A 27,157-nucleotide genomic window follows, 5' to 3' on the forward strand; every position below is an offset into this window, starting at 1 on the left:
AGTACTGGTCTCCTTACTTAAGAAAGGATGTAACTGCCTTAGAAGCAGTTCAGAGAAGGTTCACTCGACTGAGTCCTGGAATGAAGGGGTTATCTTCTGAGGAAAGGCTGAACAGGTTGGGCCTATACCCATTGGAGTTTAGAAGAATGAGACATGATCTAATTGAAATATATAAGATCTTGAGGGGACTTGACAGGGTGGATGCTGGAAGGATGTTTCCACTTATGGGTCAGACTAGAACTAGGTAAGACTGTTTAAAAATAAGGGGTATCTCATTTATGATGGAGATGAGGAGAAATTTTTTCTCTCAGAGGGTCTTTAGTCAGTGGAATTCACTTCCTCAGAGAGCAGTAGAGACTGGGTCATTGAATATATTCAAGGCTGAGTTAGATAGATTCTTGATAGACAAGTGTTATGGGGGCAGAAAGGAAAGTGGAGTTGAGGCCACATTCCGATCCACCATAATCCTGGCTCGAGGGGCTGAATGGCATTACCGTTCCTAATTCGTATATTCGTATCTGATGCTGGGGGCATAATTTTCCGTTTGAGGTCAGGACCCCGACATCAGGATCAAATGAGCAAGGCATAGAGGGATATGGAATTAATGCAGGCAGGTAGGATTAGTATAGATAGGCATTATGGTCGGCATGGACGCGGTGGGCCAAAGGGCCTGTTTCTATGCTGTACGACTCTATGACTCTAAATGTGGGTCTCTCCCTGCACCGTGTCAGGAACAGTCACCTGACTGTGATTTTTCAGGATTGGCCATAGTGGCCAGAGGGCATGCATGCTGTCCAATTAAAGATGGCAGGCGGGCTCTTGAATCTGGAGAGCCAATAAGAGGCCTGCCAGTACAGAAATAGCTGCAGCTTGCCTTTGCGCGTAAGAGAGAGATAGAGGCCGTCTCCACCTTGAGGCGCCCTCACAGCACCTTTCCACAAAAATGAAGGAAGGAAAATGGACGCAGCTGCTGGACGGCCACTGTGGAGGGGAGGTCCCTCCACAGGGCGGCCTGGGGCTGCAGCTGTGGCCAGGTAGGTATAGTTGGCCTCTGATCAATGGCCTTAATTGGCCTTTTCTTGTGGGTGGGTAGCCGTCCCGTACCCAAACCCCCTCCAGGAAAATGGTAGGGAGTTTGGGACCATGTTGGGGAACTGGCACATCAGCTAGTGCCAGGAAATTCCGCACCTGCCCGCTTCTGTTGCCCCCCCCAAACTCCCATATTGGTCCCCAACACCTCTGGTAAGCACAGAAATTCATATAGAAAAACCCAAAAAGAAATTATGCAAACAAAAACACTTGCGTTTGTACAGCACCTTTCACAATGTCAAGACGTTCCACAGCATTTTACAGCCAATGAGGTACTTTCGAAGAGGAGCCACTGGCGTAATGTTGGACCTTTTAAATTTAATGGAAGCATTTTGCATGATAATTTTATACTCTTAAGTAGTAAATTATGTTTGGAATTCACAGCAGGAGTGCGCCAGCCTATAATCATTTATTTTTCCTCTGGAGAATATTGAACAAAGACTTAAGGAGACTATTAAATTGCAACAAGAATTTACTTGAGCTTTTTCATCTTGTTATGATAATAGATTATAGATAATAATGGAAAATGCTGAAACAACACAAGAAAAATTGTCAGCTTTAGAAATGTTTCAGACAACTAATTTTTTAGGAGGGGAAATCCCAGATGTTATATTATCAAGAAATGTTTTGCAGTTGCATTTGGAATACTGCGTGCAGTTCTGGTCGCCACATTACCAAAAGGATGTGGATGCTTTGGAGAGGGTGCAGAGGAGGTTCACCAGGATGTTGCCTGGTATGGAGGGCGCTAAATATGAAGAGAAGTTGAGTAGATTAGGATTATTTTCATTGGAAAGACAGAGGTTGAGGGGGGACCTGATTGAGGTGTACAAAATCATGAGAGGTATAGACAGGGTGGATAGTAAGAAGCTTTTTCCCAGAGTGGGGGATTCAATTACTAGGGGTCACGAGTTCAAAGTGAGAGGGGAAAAGTTTAGGGGGGATATGCGTGGAAAGTTCTTTACGCAGAGGGTGGTGGGTGCCTGGAACGCGTTGCCAGCAGAGATGGTAGACGCGGGCACGATAGCGTCTTTTAAGATGTATCTAGACAGATACATGAATGGGCAGGAAGCAAAGAGATACAGACCCTTAGAAAATAGGCGACAGGTTTAGCTAGAGAATCTGGATCGGCGCAGGCTTGGAGGGCCGAAGGGCCTGTTCCTGTGCTGTAATTTTCTTTGTTCTTTGTTTGCAGAGAAAAGGGGAGAATTACTAAAGAACTGTGAGTCTATGTAAAACCCCTTCCTGTAGAAGGGAGTGTTCTAAAAAAAAATACATCAAAGAATATACACTTTTTTATTCATTCATGGGATCTGGGTGACGCTGGCAAGGCCACCATTTATTACCCATCTCTAATTGTCCTTGAGAAGGGCGGTGAGCCTCCTTCTTGAAATGCTGCAATACACATGCTGTAGTAACAGCGACAGTGCTGTTAAGTAGGGAGTTCTAGGTTTCTGGCCAAGGAACAATGAAGGAATGGCGTCATATTTCCAAGTCAGGATGATGGGCTGAACTTTGTGCTGGAGATGGGGCTCCTGGCACCAGGCCAAAAAGGCATTTTCATGCCACCCCCCCAACCTCCGGAGTCATCCTCTGGTCTTTTTGATTCAAAGTTTTAAGAGGCAGGATTCCCATCTCTTTGACTTTAAAGGGACAGGAATCTTGACTCCAACAGCTGCCACCCAGAGGGCCGGCAGCTCAGCTGTGCCACAGGGAGCGGTGGCCACTGCAGAGGCCTTAGATCCAGGCCCAGCGGCAGAATACCGGAACAGAGATAGGTGAGGCTGGATCACCAGGGCCAGTCCAGAAGGCCCCGTTGAGGGGTAGTGTGGGGGGAGGGAGGGGAGGGGAGGCGGGGGGTGGGGATGGTCATTCAGTCCTGGGGGGGGGAGGGGGGTCCCAGGGGGTAAAGCTGTTCTCGGAGCAGGTCCTCCGTGGGCCACAAATTGCTCACAGAGGAGGGACATTCACCCCAAGCCCACATGAAGGGTGCCTCGTTTTACGAGGCATCCTCTCCGCACGGCGGAGGCACCCCCCCCACTGTTAAGATCACAGCGGCGGTGGAGACAGGCCCTTAATAGGCCACTCAAGGGCCTCAATTGGCCTATGGGCAGAAAGGCCGTCATCAGTCTATCCTGCCCCCGGGAAGATTGCTGGGTGAAGGGGAGGCGGCAGGTCTTTTGCCCTGCTGTTTCCCACCCCCCCACCCCCAACCCACCATGGGGGGGGGGGGGGGGGGGGGGGGGGGGGGGAGGTGCCAGTAAAATCCTGGCCGATGTGTGGCTTGGATTGAAACTTCCAGGTGGTGGTGTTCCCATGTTCTTGTGGGTGGTAAAGGTCGTGGGTGTGGAAGGTGCTATTGAAGGAGCCTCAACAAGCAGTGTTGTAGATGGTACAAGCTGCTGCCACAGTGCGCAGCTAGTGGAAGAAGTGAATGTTTAAGGTGGTGACTTGGGTGCCAATCAAGTGGGCTGTTTTGTCTTGCATGGTGTCAAGCTTCTTGAGTGTTTTTGGAGCTGCACTCATCCAGGCAAGTGGAGAGTATTCCATCACATTCCCGACTTGTACCTTGTAGATAGTGGGCAGGCTTTGGGGAGACAAGAGGTGAGTTACTCGTTGCAGAATTTCTAGTCTCTGACCTGCTCTTACAGCCACAGTATTTATGTGGCTGGTCCAGTTACGTTTATAGTCAATGGTGACCCCCTAGAATGTTGATGGTGGGGTATTCATTGATGGTAATGCCGTTAAATGTCAAGGGGAGGTAGTTAGATTCTCTCTTGTTGGAGATAGTTATTGCTTGGCACTTGTGTGACATAAATGTTATTTGCCACTTATCAGCCCAAGCCTGAATGCTGTCCAGGTCTTGCTGCATGGACTGTTTCATCATCTGAGGAGTCGTGAATGGACTATAACATTGTGCAATCACCAGCGAACATCACCACTTCTGACCTTATGATGGAGGGAAAGTTATTGATGAAGCAGCTGAAGATGGCTGGACCTAAAACACTGCCCTGAGGAACTCCTGTAACAATGTCCTGGGACTGAGATGCGTGGTCTCCAACAACCATAACCATCTTCATTTATGCTAGGTATGACTCCAAACAGTGGAGAGTTTTCCCCTGATTCCCACTGGCTCCTTGATGTCACACTCAGTCAAATGCTGCATTGTTGTCCAGGGCAGTCACTCTCATCTCACCATTTACCATTATGGTTAAAGATACAGTAACAACAGCCTGGAATTATATAGTACTCATGTGAGAGAATGTCACAGATCAGTTAGCAAGGCAGTGAAGTCAACACTAAAGAGCAGAAAAAAAGAAATCTGAGTTGGCATTTGAGTACCAGATTAAAAGAATGTTGCAAAAGATGAGGCTTGAGGTGGCTTTTGAAAGCAGGGAGGGAAAGAGCAAAGTTAAATGTTTTAGGGAGAGAATTCCAGAGGGCAGGAGTCTCGCAACTGAATAGTTCTAATGGTGGACTGCTGGCAGTGAATGACACGTAGCAATCTGGTGAACAGAAGATTGCATGGAGGATATACGGTTTAGACTCAGATGGGTTTAAGTAAAATTGTATCATGCCTTTCCCAAACACAGGACTCAAAGCTCTTTACAGCCAATGAAAGACTTTCTGAAGTGTTGTCACTGTTGTAATGCAGGAAACGCAGTAGCCAATTTGTGCAAGCTCCCACAAATAGCAATGTGACAACGACCTGATTAAAAAACTGTTTCTTTTTAGAAGTGATGTTGGCCGAAGGATAAAAATTGGCTCAGGACACTGGGGAGAACTCCCCTGCTGTTCTTCCAATAGTGCCCTGGGATCTTTTTATGTCCATCTAAGGGGGCAATTGAGCCTCAGATCAAGATCTCAGCTGAAAGAGGATCACAAAATGAATTTGGTGTGAATGCAGTGAGTCAATGGAGTTCGGTGAGACTAGGGTGATGGATGAATTTTATCTTGCAGAGTACGGGGCATATGTGCAAAATGTGTTCCCATTTAAACTAGAAATTAACAGTTGCCAGGATGAGTAGCACACAATAAATCTATGGTGGCCAAGTCATTTTGATATTTCAAATTGGAGCCTGTTTGCATCATGGATTAAATTTCAGTGAGATCCTAATGACCAAAAGTCAAAGGAGTGCCGCACCAGTGAGAAGCTTGAAAAAAAGTGCCTTTATACTGTCTCAAAACAGCTGTATGCAGCCGCAGGGAAGAAAGCATTTCCACAATATTCAGCACAAAGTCTTTACAGGTAGTTATTGCAACTGTACCTCAGGTTTTAAAACAGCCTTATATATGGATTTAAAAGAATTTTAACTGGCGACAGTATTGAGTTCTTTTACCCATGTACTAAAAATAGCTTTAAAGCTTAAAAGCTCCATTCATCCAAACAGTCTGTTCTTGTCTGGTAGATGGCAAGAGACTCAACAAGGCTATAAAAAGGTAAACAAAATCCTTGGTTTTGCTGGTAGGGGCATAGAAAGCAAGGAAGTAATGTCGAATGAGTAATAAGGCCTTACGTAGATGACATGTGAGGCATTCTGTACCATTTTTATAAAAGTAGTGTGAAAATGAATGACTAGCATGGTACTAGGGATGTTACAGCTACGAAGAGAATCTTCAGAAGTTGTTTTTTCTTGCTTCACTGTTGCAGAGAAGTTTGAAGGTGACCTGATAGAGATCTTCAGGACTATGAAGAAATGCCATAGGGTAGAAACTAATTGGTTGTTACCACTGGTTGGCAAGTTGGTAATAACAGGACTGAAATAGAACATAATAAATACAAAAATAATTAAGAGAGAAGTTAGAATGGGTAATTCTCTGCTTCATATCATTGTTTAAGCAGATTCCCATATGTATGTTCAAAGGGAAATAAATAAATACTGAAAAAAGTGTAATATTGAAAAATGTGAGGAGTGAGAAGGGCATTAGGATGAGACTAGCTGGCTCATGAAGAAAAACAATGGCGTAAACTTGACTGGCCAAATGGCAGGTTCTGTTCTGTAATATTCCATGATTCCATTTGAAATTTAAATACAATGTATGACAAGAATAGATATAATACTAAGCGAAATTTAAATGAAATCTTCATGCTAGAAAGATTAATGGAGATATGCAACAATGCTGATTAGATTTAACCAAAAAGCCGTAAGATATCACCATAGTACCAACTATACAAACCATTTTACTTTTGTTAAATCCATTACCTTCCTCTTTAATTAGGAGGCAAGTCTGTGCAAAGCTACATTTTTTGTATGTCTGAACTGAAGCAGCAGATTTTTTTTTTCTAGCGTGGTGCAGTATTTTGTTAAGCACATAAATAGCTGAAGGACACAGGGAATAGGCACTCAAGTTTCATTTACCATTATTTTTAGACAAGCTAGTAAAAACTGCCAGCTACGTTACCATGGAATCTGAATCTCAAGAGTGGCTGTTGCACCTAAACACTTATTTCCTAATGTAAGGACTATTTACAAGCCATTTCCAGCACTTAATCATCTAAAATTGTTGAGTGATAATTGCACTCTTCAGTTAATGGGGCCTTAGAAGGACTTTTATCCACAATGCCCCAATGTCCTTGAATGTGCATTTGTAACTAGGGCCTAAAAAAGCTTTAAAATCTCACCTACATGGATGAAATTTGGCAGGATTAGATTTGGCAATAAAATTAACTTGGTATTAAATTTAAGGCCATTCAGATATGGTATTCAGATACCATACTGTTAAAAAAAAATCAAAAGTTGCAATACTGGAATCCATGTATCAAGACACTGTAGGTGTACCTCAAACAAGTAGATTGTGCATCTGGACAATACACTCACAATCTTTTTGATTAAACTGGGCAGTGTGTGAAATCATGGCAGAAATCTCCCAATACTCTGATGTTAATCCAACTTATTTACATATAACTGATTGTGGATTATTTTAGTCTACAAAGATTGCCTTTGTTTTCAAACAGTAAAGGCTTAGTTTTCCCCTTCCTACTTGGCATGCTGATGCATGCACAAAATTAAACTTTTAAGAGGGTCAATTTTCTTGAGTGCACACAGGAGGTAGATGAAAAGAAGGCCATGCAAAAAACATTTTGATTAAAGCACAAGCATGTGGAAAGGCAAACTCAATTAGGGCAGTGATGATCATTTTGGGCATTTCAAATTCACTATTATGCTTACAGCAGGGAAAAATCTAAAGTCACCATCTTTCAACTTTTCTAATTTCTCCAGATATTTAGCAGCAGGTCATTACCTAAGACTTTTTGTTTCCACTTGCCTCTGTACATATGAAGATAAGAATATAAGCATAAGAACATAAGAAATAGGAGCAGCAGCAGACCATTCAGTCTCTCGAGCCGCTCCGCCATTCAATACGATCATGGCAGATCTGATTGTGGCCTTAACTCCACTTTCCTGTCTGCCCCCCATAACCCTTTACTCCCAACATCATGAATTCTTTCTTTGTAGTAACCTTTCATATGGCACCTTATCAAATGCCTTTTGGAAATCCAAATACACTACATCTACTGGTTCGCCTTTATCCACCCTGCTTGTTACATTCTCAAAGAACTCTAATAAATTTGTCAAACACGATTTTTCTTTCACTAAACAAGGCTGACTCTGCTTAATGGTATTGTTCTAAGTGTCCTGCTACTACTTTCTTAATAATGGATTCCAGCATTTTCCCAATAACAGATGTTAGGCTAATGGGCCTATAGTTTCCTGCTTTCTGTCTCCCTCCTTTCTTGAATAAAGGCATTATATTTTGCGGTTTTCCAATCCGCTGGGACGTTTCCAGAATTTAGGAACTTTTGGAAGACTACAACCAATGCCACCACTATCTGTGCAGCCACTTATTTTAAAACCATAGGATGCAGGTCATCAGGTCTGTGCTCACTTCTTTGATCAGGGGTCCTCCCCCCATTCACCTGCCTCAAGCATTCCTCCTCTACCTGGAACCCTCCCTCTGGCCTCTTACCCGGTCTTGATATTTTCATTGAAAACTGTCGGGGAGACATCGGCCGTCTCAATTTCTCTGCCCCCCTCACTCACTCTAACCTGCCCCCCTCTAACTTGCTGCACTCCATTCTCTCAGGTCTAACCCCAGCATGGTCATCAAACCTGCAGATAAGGGTGGTGCTGTTGTTGTCTGGCGTACTGACCTCTACCTTGCAGAGGCTCAGCCAACTCTCAGGCACTTCTTCCTACCTCCCCTTGGACCATGACCCCACCACCGAGCATCAAGCTACTGTCCACAGGACTGTCACTCATCTGATCTCCTCTGGAGATCTTCCCTCTAAAAGCTTCCAACCTCATAGTCCCGCAACACCGGACAGCCCGCTTCTACCTCCTTCCCAAAATCCACAAACAGGACTGTCCTGGCAGACCCATTGTTTCAGCCTGTTCCTGCCCCACTGAACGTATTTCTTCCTATCTTGAGTCTATCTTTTCTCCCCTGGTCCAGTCTCTTCCCACCTACATCTGTGACTTTTCAGACATCCTATGTCATTTTGCCAATTTTCAGTTTCCTGGCCCCAACCGCTTCCTCTTCACTATGGACATCCAAATTCTCTACACCTCCATCCCCCACCAGGACGGTTTGAGGGCTCTCCGCTTCTTCCTTGAACAGAGGCCCAACCAGTCACCATCCACCACCATCCTCCTCTGCCTGGCTGAACTTGTTTTCACATTGAACAACTTCTCCTTCAACTCCACTCACTTCCTCCAAGTAAAAGGTGTTCCTATGGGTACCCGCATGGGTCCCAGTTATGCCTGTCTTGTTGTGGGATATGTTGAACATTCCTTGTTCCAGTCCAACTCAAGCCCCCTCCCCCAACTCTTTTTCCAGTACATTGATGACTGTATCGGTGCCGTTTCCTGCTCCCACCCGGAACTAAAAAACTTCATAAACTTTGCTTCTAATTTCCAACCTTCTCTCACCTTCGCATGGTCCATCTCCGACACTTCTCTTCCCTTCCTCGACTTCTCTGTCTCCATCTCTGGGGATAGGCTGTTTACGAATATTCATTGTAAGCCCACTGACTCCCACAGCTACCTCGACTACACTTCTTCACACCCTGCCTCTTGTAAGGATTCCATTCCATTCTCCCAGTTTCTCCGTCTCCGACGCATCTGCTCTGATGATGCTACCTTCCACAACAGTGCTTCCGATATGTATTCCTTTCTCCTCAACCGAGGATTCCACCCACTTTGGTTGACAGGGCCCTCAACCGTGTCTGGCCCATTTCCCGCACGTCTACCCTCACCCCTTCCCCTCCCTCCCTCCCAGAACCGCGACAGGGTTCCCCTTGTCCTCACTTTCCACCCCACCAGCCTCCACATCCAAAGGATCATCCTTCGCCACTTCCGCCATATCCAGCGTGATGCCACTACCAAACGCATCTTCCCCTCCCTTCCCCTGTCAGCACTCCGAAGGGATCGTTCCCTCCGCGAGACCCTCATGCACTCCTCCATTACCCCACCACCTCGTCCCCTTCCCACGGCACCTTCCCCTGCAATCGCAGGAGGTGTAATACCTGCCCATTTACCTCCTCTCTCCTCACTATCCCAGATTTCCTTTTCCTTTTTTATTTGGTTATTTTATTTTAGGTTTTTCAGTTTGTTTAGTTTGTTTCCACTGTGCTTACCCACTGTTTTGGTTTTTTAATGTGTTTTTTTTATGTTAGTGCTTGGAGTGCTTTGTGCTTTACAGTCATTCACACCCTCTCTGTCTTTCAGCACACCATTAACATATCATTCGCCTTTGTTCCATGACCTTCTGGTCAGTTGTTCTCTGTGACCCTGTCCTATCAACACCTTCACCTTTGTTACCTCTTGCCCCTGCTTTACTTATTTAAAACCTTTTACATTTTTAATATTTGTCAGTTCTGAAGAAGGGTCTCTGACCTGTAACGTTAACTCTGCTTCTCTCTGCACAGATGCTGCCAGACCTGCTGAGTATTTCCAGCATTTCTTGCTTTTATTTCAGATTTCCAGCATCTGCAGTATTTTGCTTTTATTTTATATTAATCAGGTCCAGGGGACTTGTCAGTCTTTGGTTCCATTAGGAACATTGGAATTAGAACTTAGGAGTAGGAGTAGGCCATTTGAGCCATTCGATAAGATCATGGCTGATCTGGTTGTGGGCTCAACTTCACTTTCCTGTCTTCCCCCCACATAACCCTTGACTCCCTTGTCTATCAAAAATCTATCTAGCTCAGCCTTGAATAACGTTAATGATCCAGCCTCCACTGCTTTCTGAGTAAGAGATGTTCACAGACTAACGACCCTTTGAGAAATAAATTTCTCACCTCTGTCTTCAAAGGGAGACCTCATATTCTTAAACTGTGTACCATAGTTCTAGTCTCCCTGGAGACATAGAACATAAAACAGTACAGCACAGTACAGGCCCTTCGGCCCACGATGTTGTGCCGAACCTTTAACCTACTCTAAGATCATACTAACTACCTACCCTTCATTCTACTATCATCCATGTACCTATCCAAGAGTCGCTTAAATGCCCCTAGTGTATCTGCATCTACTACCACTGCTGGCAGCGCATTCCACGCACCCACCACTCTCTGTGTAAAGAACCTACCTCTGACATCTCCCCGAAACCTTCCTCCAATCACCTTAAAATTATGCCCCCTGGTGATAGCCCTTTCCACCCTGGGAAAAAGTCTCTGGCTATCCGCTCTATCTATGCCTCTCATCATCTTGTACCCCTCTATCAAGTCACCTCTCATCCTTCTTCGCTCCAATGAGAAAAGCCCTAGCTCCCTCAATCTTCGTAGGACATGCCCTCCAGTCCAGGCAGCATCCTGGTAAATCTCCTCTGCACCCTCTCTAAAGCTTCCACATCCTTCCTATAATGAGGCGACCAGAACCGAACACAATATTCCAAGTGTGGTCGAACCAGGGCCTTATGGAGCTGCCGTATAACCTCGCGGCTCTTAAACTCAATCCCCCTGTTAATGAAAGCCAACACACCATACGCCTTCTTAACAACCCTATCAACTTGGGTGGCAACTTTGAGCGATCTATGGACATGGACCCCAAGATCCCTCTGTTCCTCCACACTACCAAGAATCCTGTCTTTAAGCCTGTATTCCGCATTCAAATTCGACCTTCCAAAATGAATCACTTCATTTCTTCTCAGTATCCGCTCTATCAAGTCCCCTCAGGATCTTATGCTTCAATAAGACAACCTCTCATTCTTCTGAACTCCAACGGGTATAGGCCCAACCTGTTCAACCTTTCTTCATAAAATAAGCCCTTTATTCCCGGAATTAGTCAAGTGAACTTTCTCTGAACTGCTTCTAACAGAATTATATATTTTTTTCAAATAAGGAGACCGAAATTGTACACAGTACTCCAGGTGTGGTCTCACCAAGGTCCTGTACAGCTGCAGTAAAACTTCCCTACTTTTATACTCTTATTCCCTTTGCAATAAACGGCAACATTCCATTTGCCTTTCTAATCACTTGCTTTACCTGCATACTAACCTTTTGTGTTTCACGTACCAGGACACCCACTTCCCACTGTACCAACGAGTTCTGTAATCTCTCTCCAAATAAATAAGATACTGCTTTTCTATTCTTCCTGCCAAAGTGGACAAGTTCACATTTTCCCACATTATACTCCATCTGCCAAATTTTTGCCCACTCACTTAACCTAGCTATTCCCTTTTGTAGACTCTTAACCTCTTCTTCACAACTTACTTTCCTTCCTATATTGGTGTCATCGGCAAATATAACCACCATGCATTCGGTCCCTTCATCCAAGTCACTGATATAAACTGTAATAGTTGAAGCCCCAGCACTGATTCCTGTGGCACTCCACTAGTTACAGCTTGCCAACCTGAAAAAGACCCATAGATCCCTACTCTCTGCTTCCTATTAGCTAACCAGTCCTTTATCCATGCTAATATGTCACTCCTTACACCATGTGCTCTTATCTTGTGTAGTAACCTTTGATGTGGTAATTTATCAAATGCCTTTTGGAAATCTAAATATACCACATCTACAGGTTTCCCTTTATCTACCTTGCTTGTTACTTCCTCAAAGAACTCTAATAAATTAGTTAAACATGATTTCCCTTTCACCAAAACTATGCTGACTCTGTCGGATCCCATTATGATAACCTCCATCATAATGGATTCTAGTAATTTCCCTATAACAGATGTGGGGATGACTGGCTTATAGTTTCCTGCTTTCTCTCTTCCTCCTTTCTTGAATAAAAGTGTTCCATTTGCTATTTTCCAATCTGCTGGGACCCTTCCAGAATATAAGGAATTTTGGAAGATTATAATCAAAGCCTTTACGATTGCTGCAGCCACTTCTTTTAAGACCCTGGGATGCAGGCCATCTGGTCCTGGGGACTTGTCAGCCTTTATGTCTAATAGTTTACCCAGCATCTTTTTGGTGATTGTTTTAAGTTCCTCCCTCCCTTTCACCTCTTAATTTTCAAGTATCTTTGGCAGGTTTTCTGAGTCTTCTACAGTGAAAACAGACACAAAATACCTGTTCGACACCTCCACCATCTCCTTGTTTTCCATTAACAATTCCCCAGACTCATTTTCTAGAGGGCCAACACTAGCTTTAGTTACTCTTTTCCTAGGTAAATACTTGTAGAATCTTTCACTCTCTATTTTTATATTACTGGTTAATTTGCTCTCATACTCCATGGTCTCACTCTACATTTTTCTTTTTGTCAATCTTTGCAGGTTCTTAAAATCTGTCCAATCTTCTGGTCTACCGCTAATCTTTGCAGATTTGTAGTGTTTCTTTTAATTTGATATTATCATTAACTTCCTTATTTAGCCACGGAGGAAGCATCCTTCTCGAAGAATCTTTCTTTCTCACTGGGATAAACCTTTGTTGAGAGTTATTAAATATCTCCTTAAAAGTCTGCAATGAGAGAGCGGGAAAGGGCAAGAGAGTAGCGGGGCATAAACAGGCCAGGAGAGAGAGAGAGAACAAGAGTTCACTAAGAGTGGGAAATAGCGAGACAGCAGTGGGGAGTAAAGAGCCCGGGGGTGGGGGTGCGGTGGGAGGGGTAGGAGAGAGAGAGAGCAAGAGTTCACTGAAAGCTCGAAACAACGAGAGAAGAGTGGGGCTAACCACTGCCGCCACCAGGCTTTCAGAAAGAAAAATCAAGGTGTGACATCACAGGAAAGTCTTTTTTTAAGCTAAGGTTTATTACTACCAATAGGGTGTATTAAATATTAGTAGGGTTTATCAGTATTAGTAAGGTTTATTAACAGTAGTAAGGTTTATTAATAGCAGTAAGGTTTTTTAGTATTGGTACAGGTTTATTAGCAGTGGCAAGGTTATTAACTAACAGACAAAGGAATGGCAGAGGTGCTCCAACCTCAAAAGCGCACATCCTGTGCTATGTGGCAACTCCAGGATTCTTCTCGTATCCTGGATAACCATATGTGCAGGAAGCGTTGTCAGTTGCAGCAGCTTGAGCTCCAGATTGTGGAACTTGAGCAGCAGCTGGCGACACTGCGGTGCATCCGTGAGGTTGAGAGCTTTGTGGATAACACATTTATAGATGTGGTCACCCCGCAGCTTAAGAGCATGCAGGGAGAGAGGGAATGGATGACCACCAGAGTCAAGAAGAAACAGGCAGGTAGTGCAGGAGACCCCTGATTGTGTCTCACTCTCCAACAGGTATTCAATTCTAAATACTGAGGAAAGTGATGGTTCATCTGGGGAGTGCAACCAGAGCCAAGTCCATGGCACCACGGGTGGCTCAGCTGTACAGGTTAAGCTGTAACTAGAGTATTGCGTCCAGTTCTGGTCACCACACATTAGGAAGGATGTGAGGGTCCTTGAGAGGGTGCAGAGGAGGTTTACCAGAAGTGTTCCAGGGATGAGGAATTTTAGTTAATAGGTTAGGTTTGAAAAGCTGGGGTTGTTCTCCCTGGAGCAAAGAGATTGAGGGGAGATTCGCTAGAGCTGTACAAGGCTTAGAAAATTTAGACAAAGAAAAACTGTTCTCATTAACTGATGGTACAAGGACTAGGGGACACAGATTGAAGGTTTTGGGCAAGAGAGATGCAGGGGAATATGAGGAAGAACTTTTTTTTATATGGCGAGTGGTAATGACCTGTAATTCACTGCCCACGATGGGAGGTGCAAGTGGAGACAATCAATGATTTCAAAAGGAAATTTGGTGGGCACTTGAAGGAAATAAAATTCTAGGGCTACGGGGATCGAACGGGGGAGTGGGACTGACTGGATAGTTCTGCAGAGGACTGGCATGGACATGGATAGCCGGACGGCCTCCTTCTCTACTGTAAATGAATCTATGGGCTGGGGCTCTCGGTGTACAGCCAAAAAGGGAGGGGAAAGCCTACTTCTGCCTTTTCGTGCCCTCCCCGACGGAGTGATCCTCGGGTCTTTTTAAATCTACGTTTTAGGAGCCGGGGCAAGACACCCTCCCTGCACCTGTGGGAAATGGCCCTTAATAGGCCACTTAAGGGCCTCAATTGGCTTCTGGACAGAAAGGCCGTCGTTGGCCTATCCCGCCCCAATAAGATCGCTTGGTGACAGGCCTTCCGTCGCAATTTTCCGTGCCCCCTTGCCTCCGACCCCGCCTCAGGGGGGCCCATAAAATCCAGCCCTATGACTCTATGACATTTCACTTAAATATTTATATATACAAAAAAGAGGGAATTCCAGGATTGTAAAATAGTCCCTAATCTATTTAACAACCTCAGTCCTACTTATCAATCAAGGCAGATGGTCTTGTTTAAAATAAGTCTCCTCCACAACATTTTGTTCTTAAGATAATAAGTAACATCTTGAAGAACTTCATGTATAACACCAGATACTGAAGCCCATTCACTGAGCACAAATCTTGCTAGAATAGAACTGGAATATTACACAGTATGGAACTACCATTCTTCCATTCCTACTCAGTACTAATCTTTTCCAATTTACAACTTTAGTATAAAAGTTTAAGTTACCCACTGGTGGACGAACAAGCACAGTTGATCAACAGGATGCAACGTAAATGGTTGTGACTAAACTGTGTTTAATTCCTTCTCAGATCTGCCAAGTATGCAGTATTTAGATCTGGCTAATCATTACATTAATTCTATTAACGAAAGGAAAATATTACACACTAGAATGATCTTCAAATGCATGTAATTACATCCAAAACTAATTCATTGGTAATTCAGTTGGGCTTGTTCATTTACCTGAAGTCAAAATGATTGTTTTTTTTTAAAAAGAGCAAATCAGAAAAGGCTTACACGTATAAAAACATGGGCAGAATTTTCAATGGCTCATGGAGGCGGGCCTGGAGGCAGCAGGGTACAATAATTGGAAGCAAATCCGGTCCAGCCGGCTCCACAACTTGAGGGCTTAATTAAGGGCACTCTCCCAATGCCGTCTGGATTTTCCAGCCAGTGTATGGGGCACCCATCGAGCCAGGAGCCCATCCATGAAATTGTGCAGCCTCCAAGTGGCGTGCCAGGTAGCCCTTGGAACCAGAGGCTCCACTCAATATGGAAGGCACTGCACCGATGAGCAGCTGCAACCGCAGCAGTGCCAGTTACTGTGGGGAGCCTTTCCTCCTCCTAAAGGCCCTAACCTTTTTGGCCCTTTTTATATCCCCCATTTGTGGCCGGTGAGAAATAAGGTGTTTCTGGGTCTGGGCTCAGGAAAGCTTGAGCACATCAAATATAGAAAAACCAGGTTGGGTGGTGGACCTGCCAATAAAGGAACGTACCTGATTTTCCTCTGAGTGGGGTCCTTAACAGGCATACAGTCTAACCTGTCCAATCTTCTGATATTTGCTATATTCGGCCGATCCAATGCACAAACCCAGAAAAATCTTCCCTTTCAACTTTTAACTAATTACTTTAAGAGGTCAGAAAGAAAGTTCACAGAAATTCATCTTATTGGAATAAAAACAAAGTGCTGGAAATACTCAGCACATCTGGCAGCATCTGTGGACAGAGAAACAGAGTTAACATTTCAGGTCTGTGACCTTTCATCAGTTCTGACAAATAATTACAGTGGGGGAAGATTCCACAACATGGCAAACTGTTGAAGGAAACAGGCTTGATGAGCCGAATAGCCTTTTCCTCTGTCTTTCCATTTACATTTTTTTGGTGGTGCACTGCACTAAAAGACACAGGTCAACTGCAGACCCTAATTCCAGTCAATCTCTATTGTAAACCTTTCACTCACAGTATGATTGGCCTGTTTGAAAACTGGCTGTAACAGGTATCATGTATCGGGTAAAAAGGTCAGATTTTCAGCATCTGAATGGATTCCAATCTTTAAAGTCTATTATTGGAGCAGTTAATATAAATGAGATATGAGACTAAGAAATCCATGAGGAAGTGTATAGGGACAGGTAGGCTGCTCATACACAAGGGTGGCAGACAAAAGTCACAATGTTTACGACAAAACAAACAGCTGACAATACAGTGGAAGATATCCCGATGTTTTCTGTAGTATATAGAGAACAGACCTACAAGGTTCTGAACGAACAATTACAAGCAAGCACATTATCTTTCTTGGAAAGGATGTTTATATATGATCCACAACTTTGTTTGAACATTAACTGATTTAATAATTTAATTATCTGCCCATGGCAAAACTGTAAAGAGTTCCAATATTGCACCCATGCTTAGAATTTTCCAAGAGATTAATTTTGATTCACTTGAAGAGAACATAAACTGTTGTAATTATTCTCTGCACAGGGAGTATATTTATTGACAGTTAACATTTTTGCTTTTTAATGCATTTGTAGCAACATACAACTTTGTTCATATTTGGGAAGCTAAGATGCATTAGAGTGTGTTAAAACTAAAATATGCGACTGGCTAATGGGAAAAGACCAGCAAGAGATGTCAACCTGTTAAACAACCACTTAACTAGAATAAATAGTGCACTGTGAGCCACTCCAGATGTGGAGGTATAAATCAAGATTTAAAGATCATAGCAGATGGTAAGAATACATGGTAAAGTGCGCTATATTCAGAAAGAGATACAATCAACGCTGAGACAGTGCAGCAGGTGCAAGAAGCCAGCTCACATGAGGTCAATAAGGTGTCATGTATCAGGAGAGGTCAGATAAAATATGCAGAAGGAAGGACAAAGGTGAGATATGAGATGAAACTGAATGAATGTAGTCCACCATATATATATATATACCATAATGTGTGTGTATGTATATATTATATATATATATGCACACATGTAGACAATCAAAGTAAGTTTCAGGTGTCAGATGAATTTACTTGAGCACCTTCCTATATGCAATCTGAAAAAATTCAGCAAACTGCTGCAAATACTACACAAAGGATATCAATGAATATAGTTCAGAACTAACACAACAGCATCAAAATAAGAGCCTAGAATGATGCAGCTGAACAAGAGCCACTCTTCAAAGAAGCAATCATGCAGGTTGTGACAAATTAATGATTTTTTTTTCATGTCATAAGAATCTTTGAAACCGATTTTAGCGTACAATACACCCATTACACCAAGAAATTAGGCAGGAACTGTTCTGCCTGATTAGTATTGGAGTCTGGCCTAAAAGAAAATAACATGCTCTGTAAGAGTAACTTATACAGAAGCCAGGAAGTTATACAAAAATAATAGTTGAGCTCCAGCTGGAATATTGTATCCAGTTCTGGACACCACAGTTTAGGAAGGATGTGATGGCTTTAGAGAGGGTACAGCAAAGATTTACTAGAATGGTTCCAGAGATAAGGAACTACATTTATGTGGATAGACTGGAGAAACTGGGGTTGTTCTCCTTAGCATAGTTGCCTCACAGCGACTGACACCACTGACCACCTCCAGGCGCTTACCCATTGTCTCTCGAGACAAGGAGGCCAAAGAAAGAAAGAGGAGACCAAGAGGATTGATAGAGATGTTTAAAATCATAAAGGGTTTAGATAGAATAAATAAAGAAAAATCATTTGTAATGGCTGAAGGATCAATAACCAGAGGGCACATATTTAAGGTGATTGGCAAAAGAACCAGAGGCGACAGGAGGAAAATCTCTTTTATGCAAAAACTGGTTAGGATTTGGAATGCACTGCTTGATATGGTGGTGGAAACAGATTCAACAGTGGCCTTCAAAAGGGAATTGGATAAATACTTTGAAGGAGAAAAAATTGTAGGGATATGGAGAATGAGCCAGAGAGTGGGACTAATTGATTGCTCTTCAAAAGGGCCGGCACAGACTTGATGGGTTGAATGGGCTTTGTCCATGTTGTATGATTCGATGATTGTCATATATGTAAATTTAGTGGGAGCATGGATTTAAACTCTATATCCCGTCCCCGTGTTTCATGGTATGCATCTATGTGGCCCACATAAAAGCTTTGTCACCCTGCTTTAGTTCTCAAGCAATGGTTAGAACTAGTTCTTAGAACTTGTTTTGCTTTGGAACTTTGGCTATTGCGATTCATTGAAGTTGCTGAGGTCCTGAAATTAAATTTAAAATAAGCTGAAAAAAGAAGTATAATATATTCAGCAAATGAATGCAGTTCAATACACTGCATATCAATTGCATAGCTGATAGTTTGCCTGGACAGTAGAACATCCTCATTAATTTTGCTGGTCCCAAATATAAAAAAAATGCTGCTTTTCCATAATTTTCCCAGATGTTCTAGTCAACAGTCCTTTCTCTGGGCCTTCAAGGTTTTCATCATTCTTGCCCAAACATACCTTGCCTGCTGTTCATACTGACATGAAATAAATTATGTGCACCAACATACATCTCTACTGAAATAGGGAATGTTTATCTTGAGCAAGATGTTGAGCAAAGTGACAGAAGTCTTCGTTCAGACAGCACTTAAAAAAAATAGTTTTCTTTACACTTACAACTTGAATGCAGACTCAGTAGTCAAGATGAAGCATCAGTCGTCAGACTACAAGCTGAGCCTCACTCTGTGATAATGACAAATGGGCAAGCTTTGTTTCAATAAAACATTTATCACTCATGAAGAAAAGTTAAATCTTTGATTAATGATGAGTTATATGTAAAAGAATAATGCTTCTTTCAAGAACCATTTTAAATTCCACATGTCAAATAAACTACACAATAGACACACTGTACCTAAATGCATTTCTAATGCCCTTCTCAAGGCAATTAGGGATGGGCAACAAATATTGGCCTTGTCAGTGATGCCACATCCCTTGAACAAATAAAAAAATGCCACAAGTATTTGGTGCAAGAATATTCCCAGGTAATTCACAGATGTTAAAAATCTAAATGTGCTAGGCTGGCTAATGGTCAGTTATACGAGGTATTTTCAGACAGATTACAGACTACCATCCTTTCAATTTAACAAGAGGATTGATGAGGGTAGTGCAGTGGATGTGCTCTACATGGATTTTAGTAAGGCATTTGACAAGGTCCCAATTGGCAGACTGGTCAAAAGAATAAAAGCTCATGGGATACAGGGGAATGTGGCAAGTTGGATCTAAAATTGGCTCAATGACAGGAAACAAAGGGTAATGGTCGACGGATGTTTTTGCGAATGGAAAGCGGTTTCCAGTGGCGTTCCACAGGGTTCAGTGTAGGGTCCCTTGCTGTTTCTGGCATATATTAATGATTTGGACTTAAATGTGGGAGGCATGATTGGGAAATTTGCAGATGACACAAAAATTGTCTGTGTAGTTGCTAGTGAAGAGGATAGCTGTAGACTCCAGAATTATATCAATGGTTTGGGTGAGTGGGTGGAAAAGTGGCAAATGGAATTCAATTCGGAGAATTGTGAAGTAATGCATTTGGGAAGGGCAAACAAAGCAAGGGAATACACAATAAATGAGACGGGTAGAAGAAGTGAGAGACCTTAGATTGCATGTCCACAGGTCCCTGAAGGTGGCAAGACAGGTAGATAAAGTGGTGAAGGAGGCATATGGAATGCTTTCCTTATTGGCTGAGGTATAGAATACAAAAGCAGGGATGTAGTGCTGCAACTGTATAAAATGCTGGTTAGGCCACAGCTGAAGTATTGCATACAGTTCTGGTCACATTACAGGAAGGACATAATTGCTCTGGAGACAGTACAGAGGAGATTTACAAGAATGTTGTCAGGGCTTGAAAGTTGCAGCTATGAGGAAAGATTGGATCGGCTAGGGTTGTTTTCCTTAGATTAGAGGAGGCTAAGGGGTCACTTAATTGAGGTGCACAAAATTATGAGAGGCCTAGATAGAGTAGACAGGGAGGCTCTGTTTTCCCTAGTGGAGGGAAACCTGGGGGCACGGATTTAAGGTGACTGGTAGAAGGATTAGAGGGGGCATGAAAATAAACTTATTCACCCAGAGGATGGTGGGTGTCTGGAATTCACTGCCCGGATCAGTGGTGGAGGCGGAAACCCTCAACTTATTAAAAGGTACCTGGACCTGTACCTGAAGTGCTGTAACCTGCAAGGCTGTGGACCAGGTACTGGAAGGTGGAATTAGATTCGGCGGCTAGTTTTTTCAGCCGGCGCAACCACAATGGGTTGAATGGCCTCTTTCTGTGCTGTGACATTTCTATGGTTTCTTTCAGAAAATCTACTTCAGGTGTTAGATTTTACCTCGCTGAACAACCCAGATGATCACATCAAACATCGAACTTATTTTCATTTGTCAGTCAGTAAAAGTACGAAGCAACCTCAGGTCAGCTACTGACACAGAGCAGCAACAACGTTGGCTTTCGTTGCGAGGCATTTACTAAAGAGTACAAGCATAATCTGTTAGCATCTCTCATTCTCCATTTTCTTAATCTCATGCCTGTTAGACCCAAGAATGCTGAATTAGAGTTAAATTTAGTGCTTTGGAGATTTTATTGAGATCATGATTTCTATTCATTCAAAAGTTATAAGTAATAAGTAAGGCAGAGACCATTTTGAAGTGATGGGAAATATTAAAATTAAATATTAAAACTATTTAAATAGTAACCACAACATTAGGCAGCACAGTGGCGCAGTGGTTAGCACTGCAGCCTCACAGCTCCAGGGACCCGGGTTCGATTGTGGGTACTGCCTGTGTGGAGTTTGCAAGTTCTCCCTGTGTCTGCGTGGGTTTTCTCCGGGTGCTCCGGTTTCCTCCCACAAGCCAAAAGACTTGCAGGTTGGTAGGTAAATTGGCCATTATAAATTGTCACTAGTATAGGTAGGTGGTAGGGAAATATAGGGACAGATGGGGATGTTTGGTAGGAATATGGGATTAGTGTAGGATTAGTATAAATGGGGAGTCAGTTGCCAGCATTCGCCAGAGCTGGCGGGCAGCCATAAAGACAGGGCTAAATTGTGGCGAGTCGAAGAGACTTAGTAGTTGGCAGGAAAAAAGACAGAGGCGCAAGGGGAGAGCCAACTGTGCAACAGCCCCAACAAACAAATTTCTCTGCAGCACCTGTGGAAGAGCCTGTCACTCCAGAATTGGCCTTTATAGCCACTCCAGGCGCTGCTTCACAAACCACTGACCACCTCCAGGCGCGTATCCATTGTCTCTCGAGATAAGGAGGCCCAAAAGAAAGAAAGTATAAATGGGTGGTTGATGGTCGGCACAGACTTGGTGGGCCGAAGGGCCTGTTTCAGTGCTGTATCTCTAATCTAATCTAATTAGCTAAGACTGCCAGACTTACCTTCCAATCCCATGCCCATCTGTTAGATAAGACAGCGTGTTCATTCTGTACAGAGAATCAAACTGGAGACTTCAAGGGTGACAGGTACAAAAGACAGTTGTAACCAGCTGTTCAATCCAGCTCCTCCAATCCTATGTTATTATGAAAGGTTTGCCTAGTGCAGACCAAACGTATTCTGGAGAATGTGGAGTTTTGTTTCATATCCATTCTCATAGTTCAGAATTCTGTGGGACCTCAACTGTAATGAAATATTAACTCATGGTTTCTGCTACATAAAGTGACTAAATTTACTGGATTACTTGATGTCTTTCAAATTCACATAAAGTGATCAACAATACTGAAATGCTTACGAGTTCCAGGTATTCGACCTGCAATAATTGTAGATGTTTTATAGTTTTAATAGTAAATGGTTTAAATTTGATGTAATCCAACAAGAAACAAAGGTCATTACAAACATGGGTCAAAACAGCCCGGTTCAGATGTATTCATAATTAGTTGCCATAGTCACCAAACAGTGAAATGTGACGCAAAAATCTGAAAAGGTTAGGTCTTACCGTCATTTGCATCTGGTAGGATGATAATCTGAGTAGATGGATATACTCCTATTCTGCCCCCCATGGGCATGCTCAGCGTGACATTTAAGGTCTCCTCATTTTCATACAAGGAATCATCAATGATGACAATGTGGCACAATTTTTCAGTTTCATCCTTGTCAAAACGGATGACACTGTTGTGATCCTCTGATCGAGTAATGTAGTCAGAATAGGACAGCACACTGGATGGAATAGTGCCAGTTGCAGTGCCTGCAATAAAGGATCAAATAATTTCACATTAAAATATTTAAACAAAGTCAAATAATCTCTTCCTCTGTGTTGATCTAAAAATTAATTCTCTTTTCCCTCAACCGAGGATTTCCTCTCAATGTATTCGAGCTTGTCTGACCCATTTCCCGCACTTCTGCCCTCACCCCTTCCACTCCCTCCAAGAACTGCGACAGGGTTTCCCTTGTCCTCACTTTCCACACCACCAGCCTCCACATCCAAAGGATCAACCTCCACCATTTCCGCCACCTCCAGCATGATGCCACCACCTAACACATCTTCCCCTTCCCTCCCCTGTCAGCGTTCCTAAGGGACCGATCCCTCCGCGACACCCGTTCCACTCTTCCATCACCCCCAACACCTCATCCCCTTCCCACGGCACCTTCCCATGCAATTGCAGGAGGTGTAATACCTGTTCTTTTACCTCCTCACCATCCAAGGCCCCAAACAATCCTTCCAAGTGAAACATCGATTTACTTGTACTTCTTTCAATTTAATATACTGTATTTGCTACTCACAATGCAGTCTCCTCTAAATTGGGGAGACCAAACGCAGATTGTGTGACCACTTTGTGGAACACCTCCGCTCAGTCCGAAAGCATGACCCTGAGCTTATGGTTGCTTACCACTTTAATTCACCACCCTACTCTCACACTCACATTTCTGTCCTTGGACTGCTGCAGTGTTCCAGTGAAGCTCAAGGCAAGCTCGAGGAACAGCACCTTATCTTCTGATTAGGCACTCGACAGCCTTCTGGACTCAATATTGAGTTTAATGAATTCAGAGCATGACTGCCATTTAAAAAAATATATATTTATTTTATAACCATGTGTCTGTCTTAAAATTGTTTTTTATGTTTTTGCTTTCGGACAGGGCTGTTCATTATTCTGCCATTAACACTCTCTGGACTAATGCTTTGTATTTTACTATGGCTATTACCACTCCCTTTGCCTTTTATTCCATGACATCTCTGTCATTTAATCTTTCCTGTCCTCCGCCCTATCTCACACTTTCCCTTTTGTTCTCCTCGCCCCACCTTCCACTTGCTCAAAGCCTTTTACAATTCTAACCTTTGCCAGTTTTGATGAAAGGTCACTGACCTGAAACATTAACTCTGTTTCTCTCTCCACAGATGCTGTTAGACCTGCTGAGTGTTTCCAGCACTTCCTGTTTTTATTTATAATTAATTCCCTGGGGTTGGAATTCATTCCTGAAAGTGACACAAGATGGACGGTATCGGATCGCCCGCCTGTTATACGCAGTGCCTGATATTCAGTTCCATTGCAGTTAACAGAGTTAACTATCAGGTGCTGTGTATAGTGGGTGGCTCATCCAATATTGCCCTTCTTCTGTTAACGCCGAACCTTGTTCGGGGAAATGATATGGTAATCCGCACACCTGTGATGATCCAATCAGCTATCTGATAACATTTGTAAGACATTTCAAATCATAATAAATAATGATATTAAGTATCCAGGCTTTTCATCTAATAAAGATAACTACTTGTTTACAACGTGGCTCAATTTGCTGCATGGAATGCTGTGTTGTGTGGCACTACCACCATGCTAAATGGGATAGATTTTGAACAGATCTAGCAACTCAGAAGTGGGCATCCATGAGACGCTGTGGGCCATCAGCAGCAGCAGAACTGTATTCAACCACAATCTGTAACCTTTTGGCCCAGCATATCCCACATTCTATCATTACCATCAAGCCGGGGAACCAACCCTGGTTCAATGAAGAGTGCAAGAGGGCATGCCAGGAGCAGCACTAGGCATACATAAAAATGAGGTGTCAGCCTGGTGAAACTACAACACAGGACTACTTGCATGCCGAACAGTGGAAGCAGTATGCAATAGACAGGGCAAAGCAGTCCCACAACCAATGGATCAGATCTAAGCTCTGCAGTCCTGCCACGTCCAGTTGTGAATAGCGGTGGACAATTAAACAACTAACAGGAGGAGGAGACTCCACAAATATCCCCATCCTCAGGATGGGGGAGACCAGCACATCAGTCAAAAGACAAAGCTGAAACATTTGTATCTATCATCAGCCTAGTGCCGACTGGATGATCCATCTCGGCCTCCTCCTGAGGTCTCCAGCATCGCAGATGCCAGTCTTCAGCCAATCCGATTCACTCCACGTGATATCAAGAAACGACTGAAGGCACTGGATACTGCAAAGGCTATGGGCCCTGACAACATTCCGATAATAGTACTGAAGACGTGCTCCAGAACTAGCTGCGTCCCTAGCCAAGCTGTTCCAGTGCAGCTACAACACTGGCATCTACTTGGCAATGTGGAAAATTGCCCAGGTATGTCATGTGCACAAAAAAGCAGAGCAAATCCAACATAGCCAACTTCCGCCCCATCAGTCTGCACTCGATCATCAGCAAAGTGATGGAAGAGGTCATCAACAGTGCTATCAAGCAGCACTTGCTCAGCAATAACCTGCTCACTGACGCTCAGTTGTGTTCCACCAGGGCCACTCAGCTCCTGACCTCATTACAGCCTTGGTCCAAACATGGACAAAAGAGCTGAACTCCAGAGGTGAGGTGCGAGTGACTCCCTTGACATCAAGGTAGCATTTGACTTAATATGGCATCAAGGCGCCCGAGCAGAACTGGAGTCAATGGGAATCAGGGGGAGAACTCTCTGCTGGTTGGAGTCAAACCTAGCATAAAGGAAGATGATTATGGTTGTGGGAGCTCAATCATCTTAGTCCCAGGATATCAATGCAGGGCTTCCTCAGGGTAGTGTCCTAGGCCCAACCATCTTCAGCTGCTTCATCAATGACCTTCCCTCCATCATAAGGTCAGAAGTGGGGATGTTCACTGATGATTGCACAATGTTCAGCACCATTCGCAACTCCTCAGATACTGAAGCAGCCCATGTCCAGATGCAGCAAGACCTGACAATATCCAGGCTTGGGCTGATAAGTGGCAAGTAACATTCGCTCCACACAAGTGACAGGCAATGACCTTCTCAAACAAGAGAGAATCTAACCCTCTCCCCTTGATGTTCAATGACATTTCCATCACTGAATCCCCCACTATCAACATCCTGGGGGCTACCATTGAGCAGAAACTGAACTGGACCAGCCACCTAAATGCTGTGGCTACAAGAGCAGGTCAGAGGCTAGGAATTCTGCAGAGAATAACTCAGCTCCTGTCTCCCCAGAGCCTGACAACCATCTACAAGGCATAAGTCTGGAGTGTGATGGAATACTCTCCACTTGCCTGGATGGATGGGTGCAGATCCAACAACACTCAAAAAACTCAACACCATCAAGGACAAAGCAGCCTGCCTGATTGACACCCCATCCACCAACCTCAACATTCACTCACTTCACCACCAACGCACAGTGGCAGCAGTGTGTACTGTCTACGAGATGCACTGCAGCAACTCACCAAGGCTCATTTGACAGCATCTTCCAAACCCATGACCTCTACCACCCAGAAGGACAAGAGCAGCAGACACATGGGAACATCACCACCTGCAAGTTCCCCTCCAAACCATGCACCATCGTGTCTTGGAACTATACTGCTGTTCCTTCACTGTCGCTGGGTCAAAATCCTGGAACTCCCTTCCTAACAGAACTGTGGGTGCACCTACACCCCAAGAACTGCAGCGGTTCAAGAAGACAGCTCACCACCACCTTCTTAAGGGTAATTAGAGATGAGCAATAAATGCTGGCCTAGCCAGTGATGCCCACATCCCATGAAGGAACAAAAAAAACCATATACAATGCTAATTTATTACAGAAACATTGGACTGAATTTTGTTCAGCTCCTGGTGGTGGGGGATGGGGGGGTGGGGGGAGAGGGGTGCGGTCAGAAGCTCGCACCAGCAGCGGCCCGCCAAGGATTCTGATGCCGCGATAGCTGGGCCCGATCTTCCCGGCAGCGGTACGGCTCCGTGGTGCCCCTCACTGCTTGGAGACGGTACCCAATTTTAAATATTTAAATAAAGGACATGAATAAATTAACAGACCTTTCACTGCGATCTTGCCAGCTGTCTGCTATCCTCCATGCAACAGCCAGCACTCACATGCCTTCACATTCCTGTCCAGGGAAAGCTGGTGCCACCTAGGTAGGGAAGGGGGAACCTAAGATTTTTGCGTAATGGGTGGGTCAACTCTGCAAGTGTTGTTTTGGGGTGGGGGAAGGGGTGACCTCTGCCCTTTGTGCAGTTGGGGGGATAGGTCTCATATTAAATGTAAGTGTTTTGGTGGGGGTAATGGGGCAAACATTTATTTTCTTTGTATGGGGGGTGGGGGGGTTGGTTATGGGCTTCAACCAGCCTGCATTATATCATAGTGGCATGGCAACAAAACAGCTAAAACAACTAAATGTTTGTGTGAAATGAAAAATAAACTAAAAATGTACTCTCGACCTACAAGCCATACACGGTCCTAGGTAAAACAGAATTTAAAAAAATAAAAACAGTTGAGAGGAGCTGATTGTTATTATTAAGAGGTTATAAGAACTTTAATAAATAATAATAATGAGAATAAAGGACTATCCCCTCACTCCCTCAAGTTGAAGCCAAATATAAAGATCAAATTTTTTTTTTGGAATGAAATAACTTTTATCAGTATCTTGAATAATTTACAGAAGTATGTGCGGGTCTGGCAGGCCTTTAAA

At 43.7% G+C, this 27,157-nt stretch overlaps 1 protein-coding gene across 1 annotated transcript in view; it reads right to left on the reverse strand.

Annotated features, from left to right (window-relative positions):
• Window positions 1-27,157, reverse strand: part of LOC137371234 (FRAS1-related extracellular matrix protein 2-like) — a 280,561-nt gene that overhangs the window by 122,708 nt on the left and 130,696 nt on the right. The window contains exon 6 of the mRNA XM_068033445.1: window positions 22,247-22,495. Coding sequence (XP_067889546.1) covers window positions 22,247-22,495 — 249 coding nt within the window. The remainder of the gene's footprint in view (window positions 1-22,246; window positions 22,496-27,157) is intronic.

This window comes from Heterodontus francisci, chromosome 6, assembly GCF_036365525.1.
Source record: "Heterodontus francisci isolate sHetFra1 chromosome 6, sHetFra1.hap1, whole genome shotgun sequence".
In the NCBI taxonomy this organism is placed as follows: Eukaryota; Metazoa; Chordata; class Chondrichthyes; order Heterodontiformes; family Heterodontidae; genus Heterodontus; species Heterodontus francisci.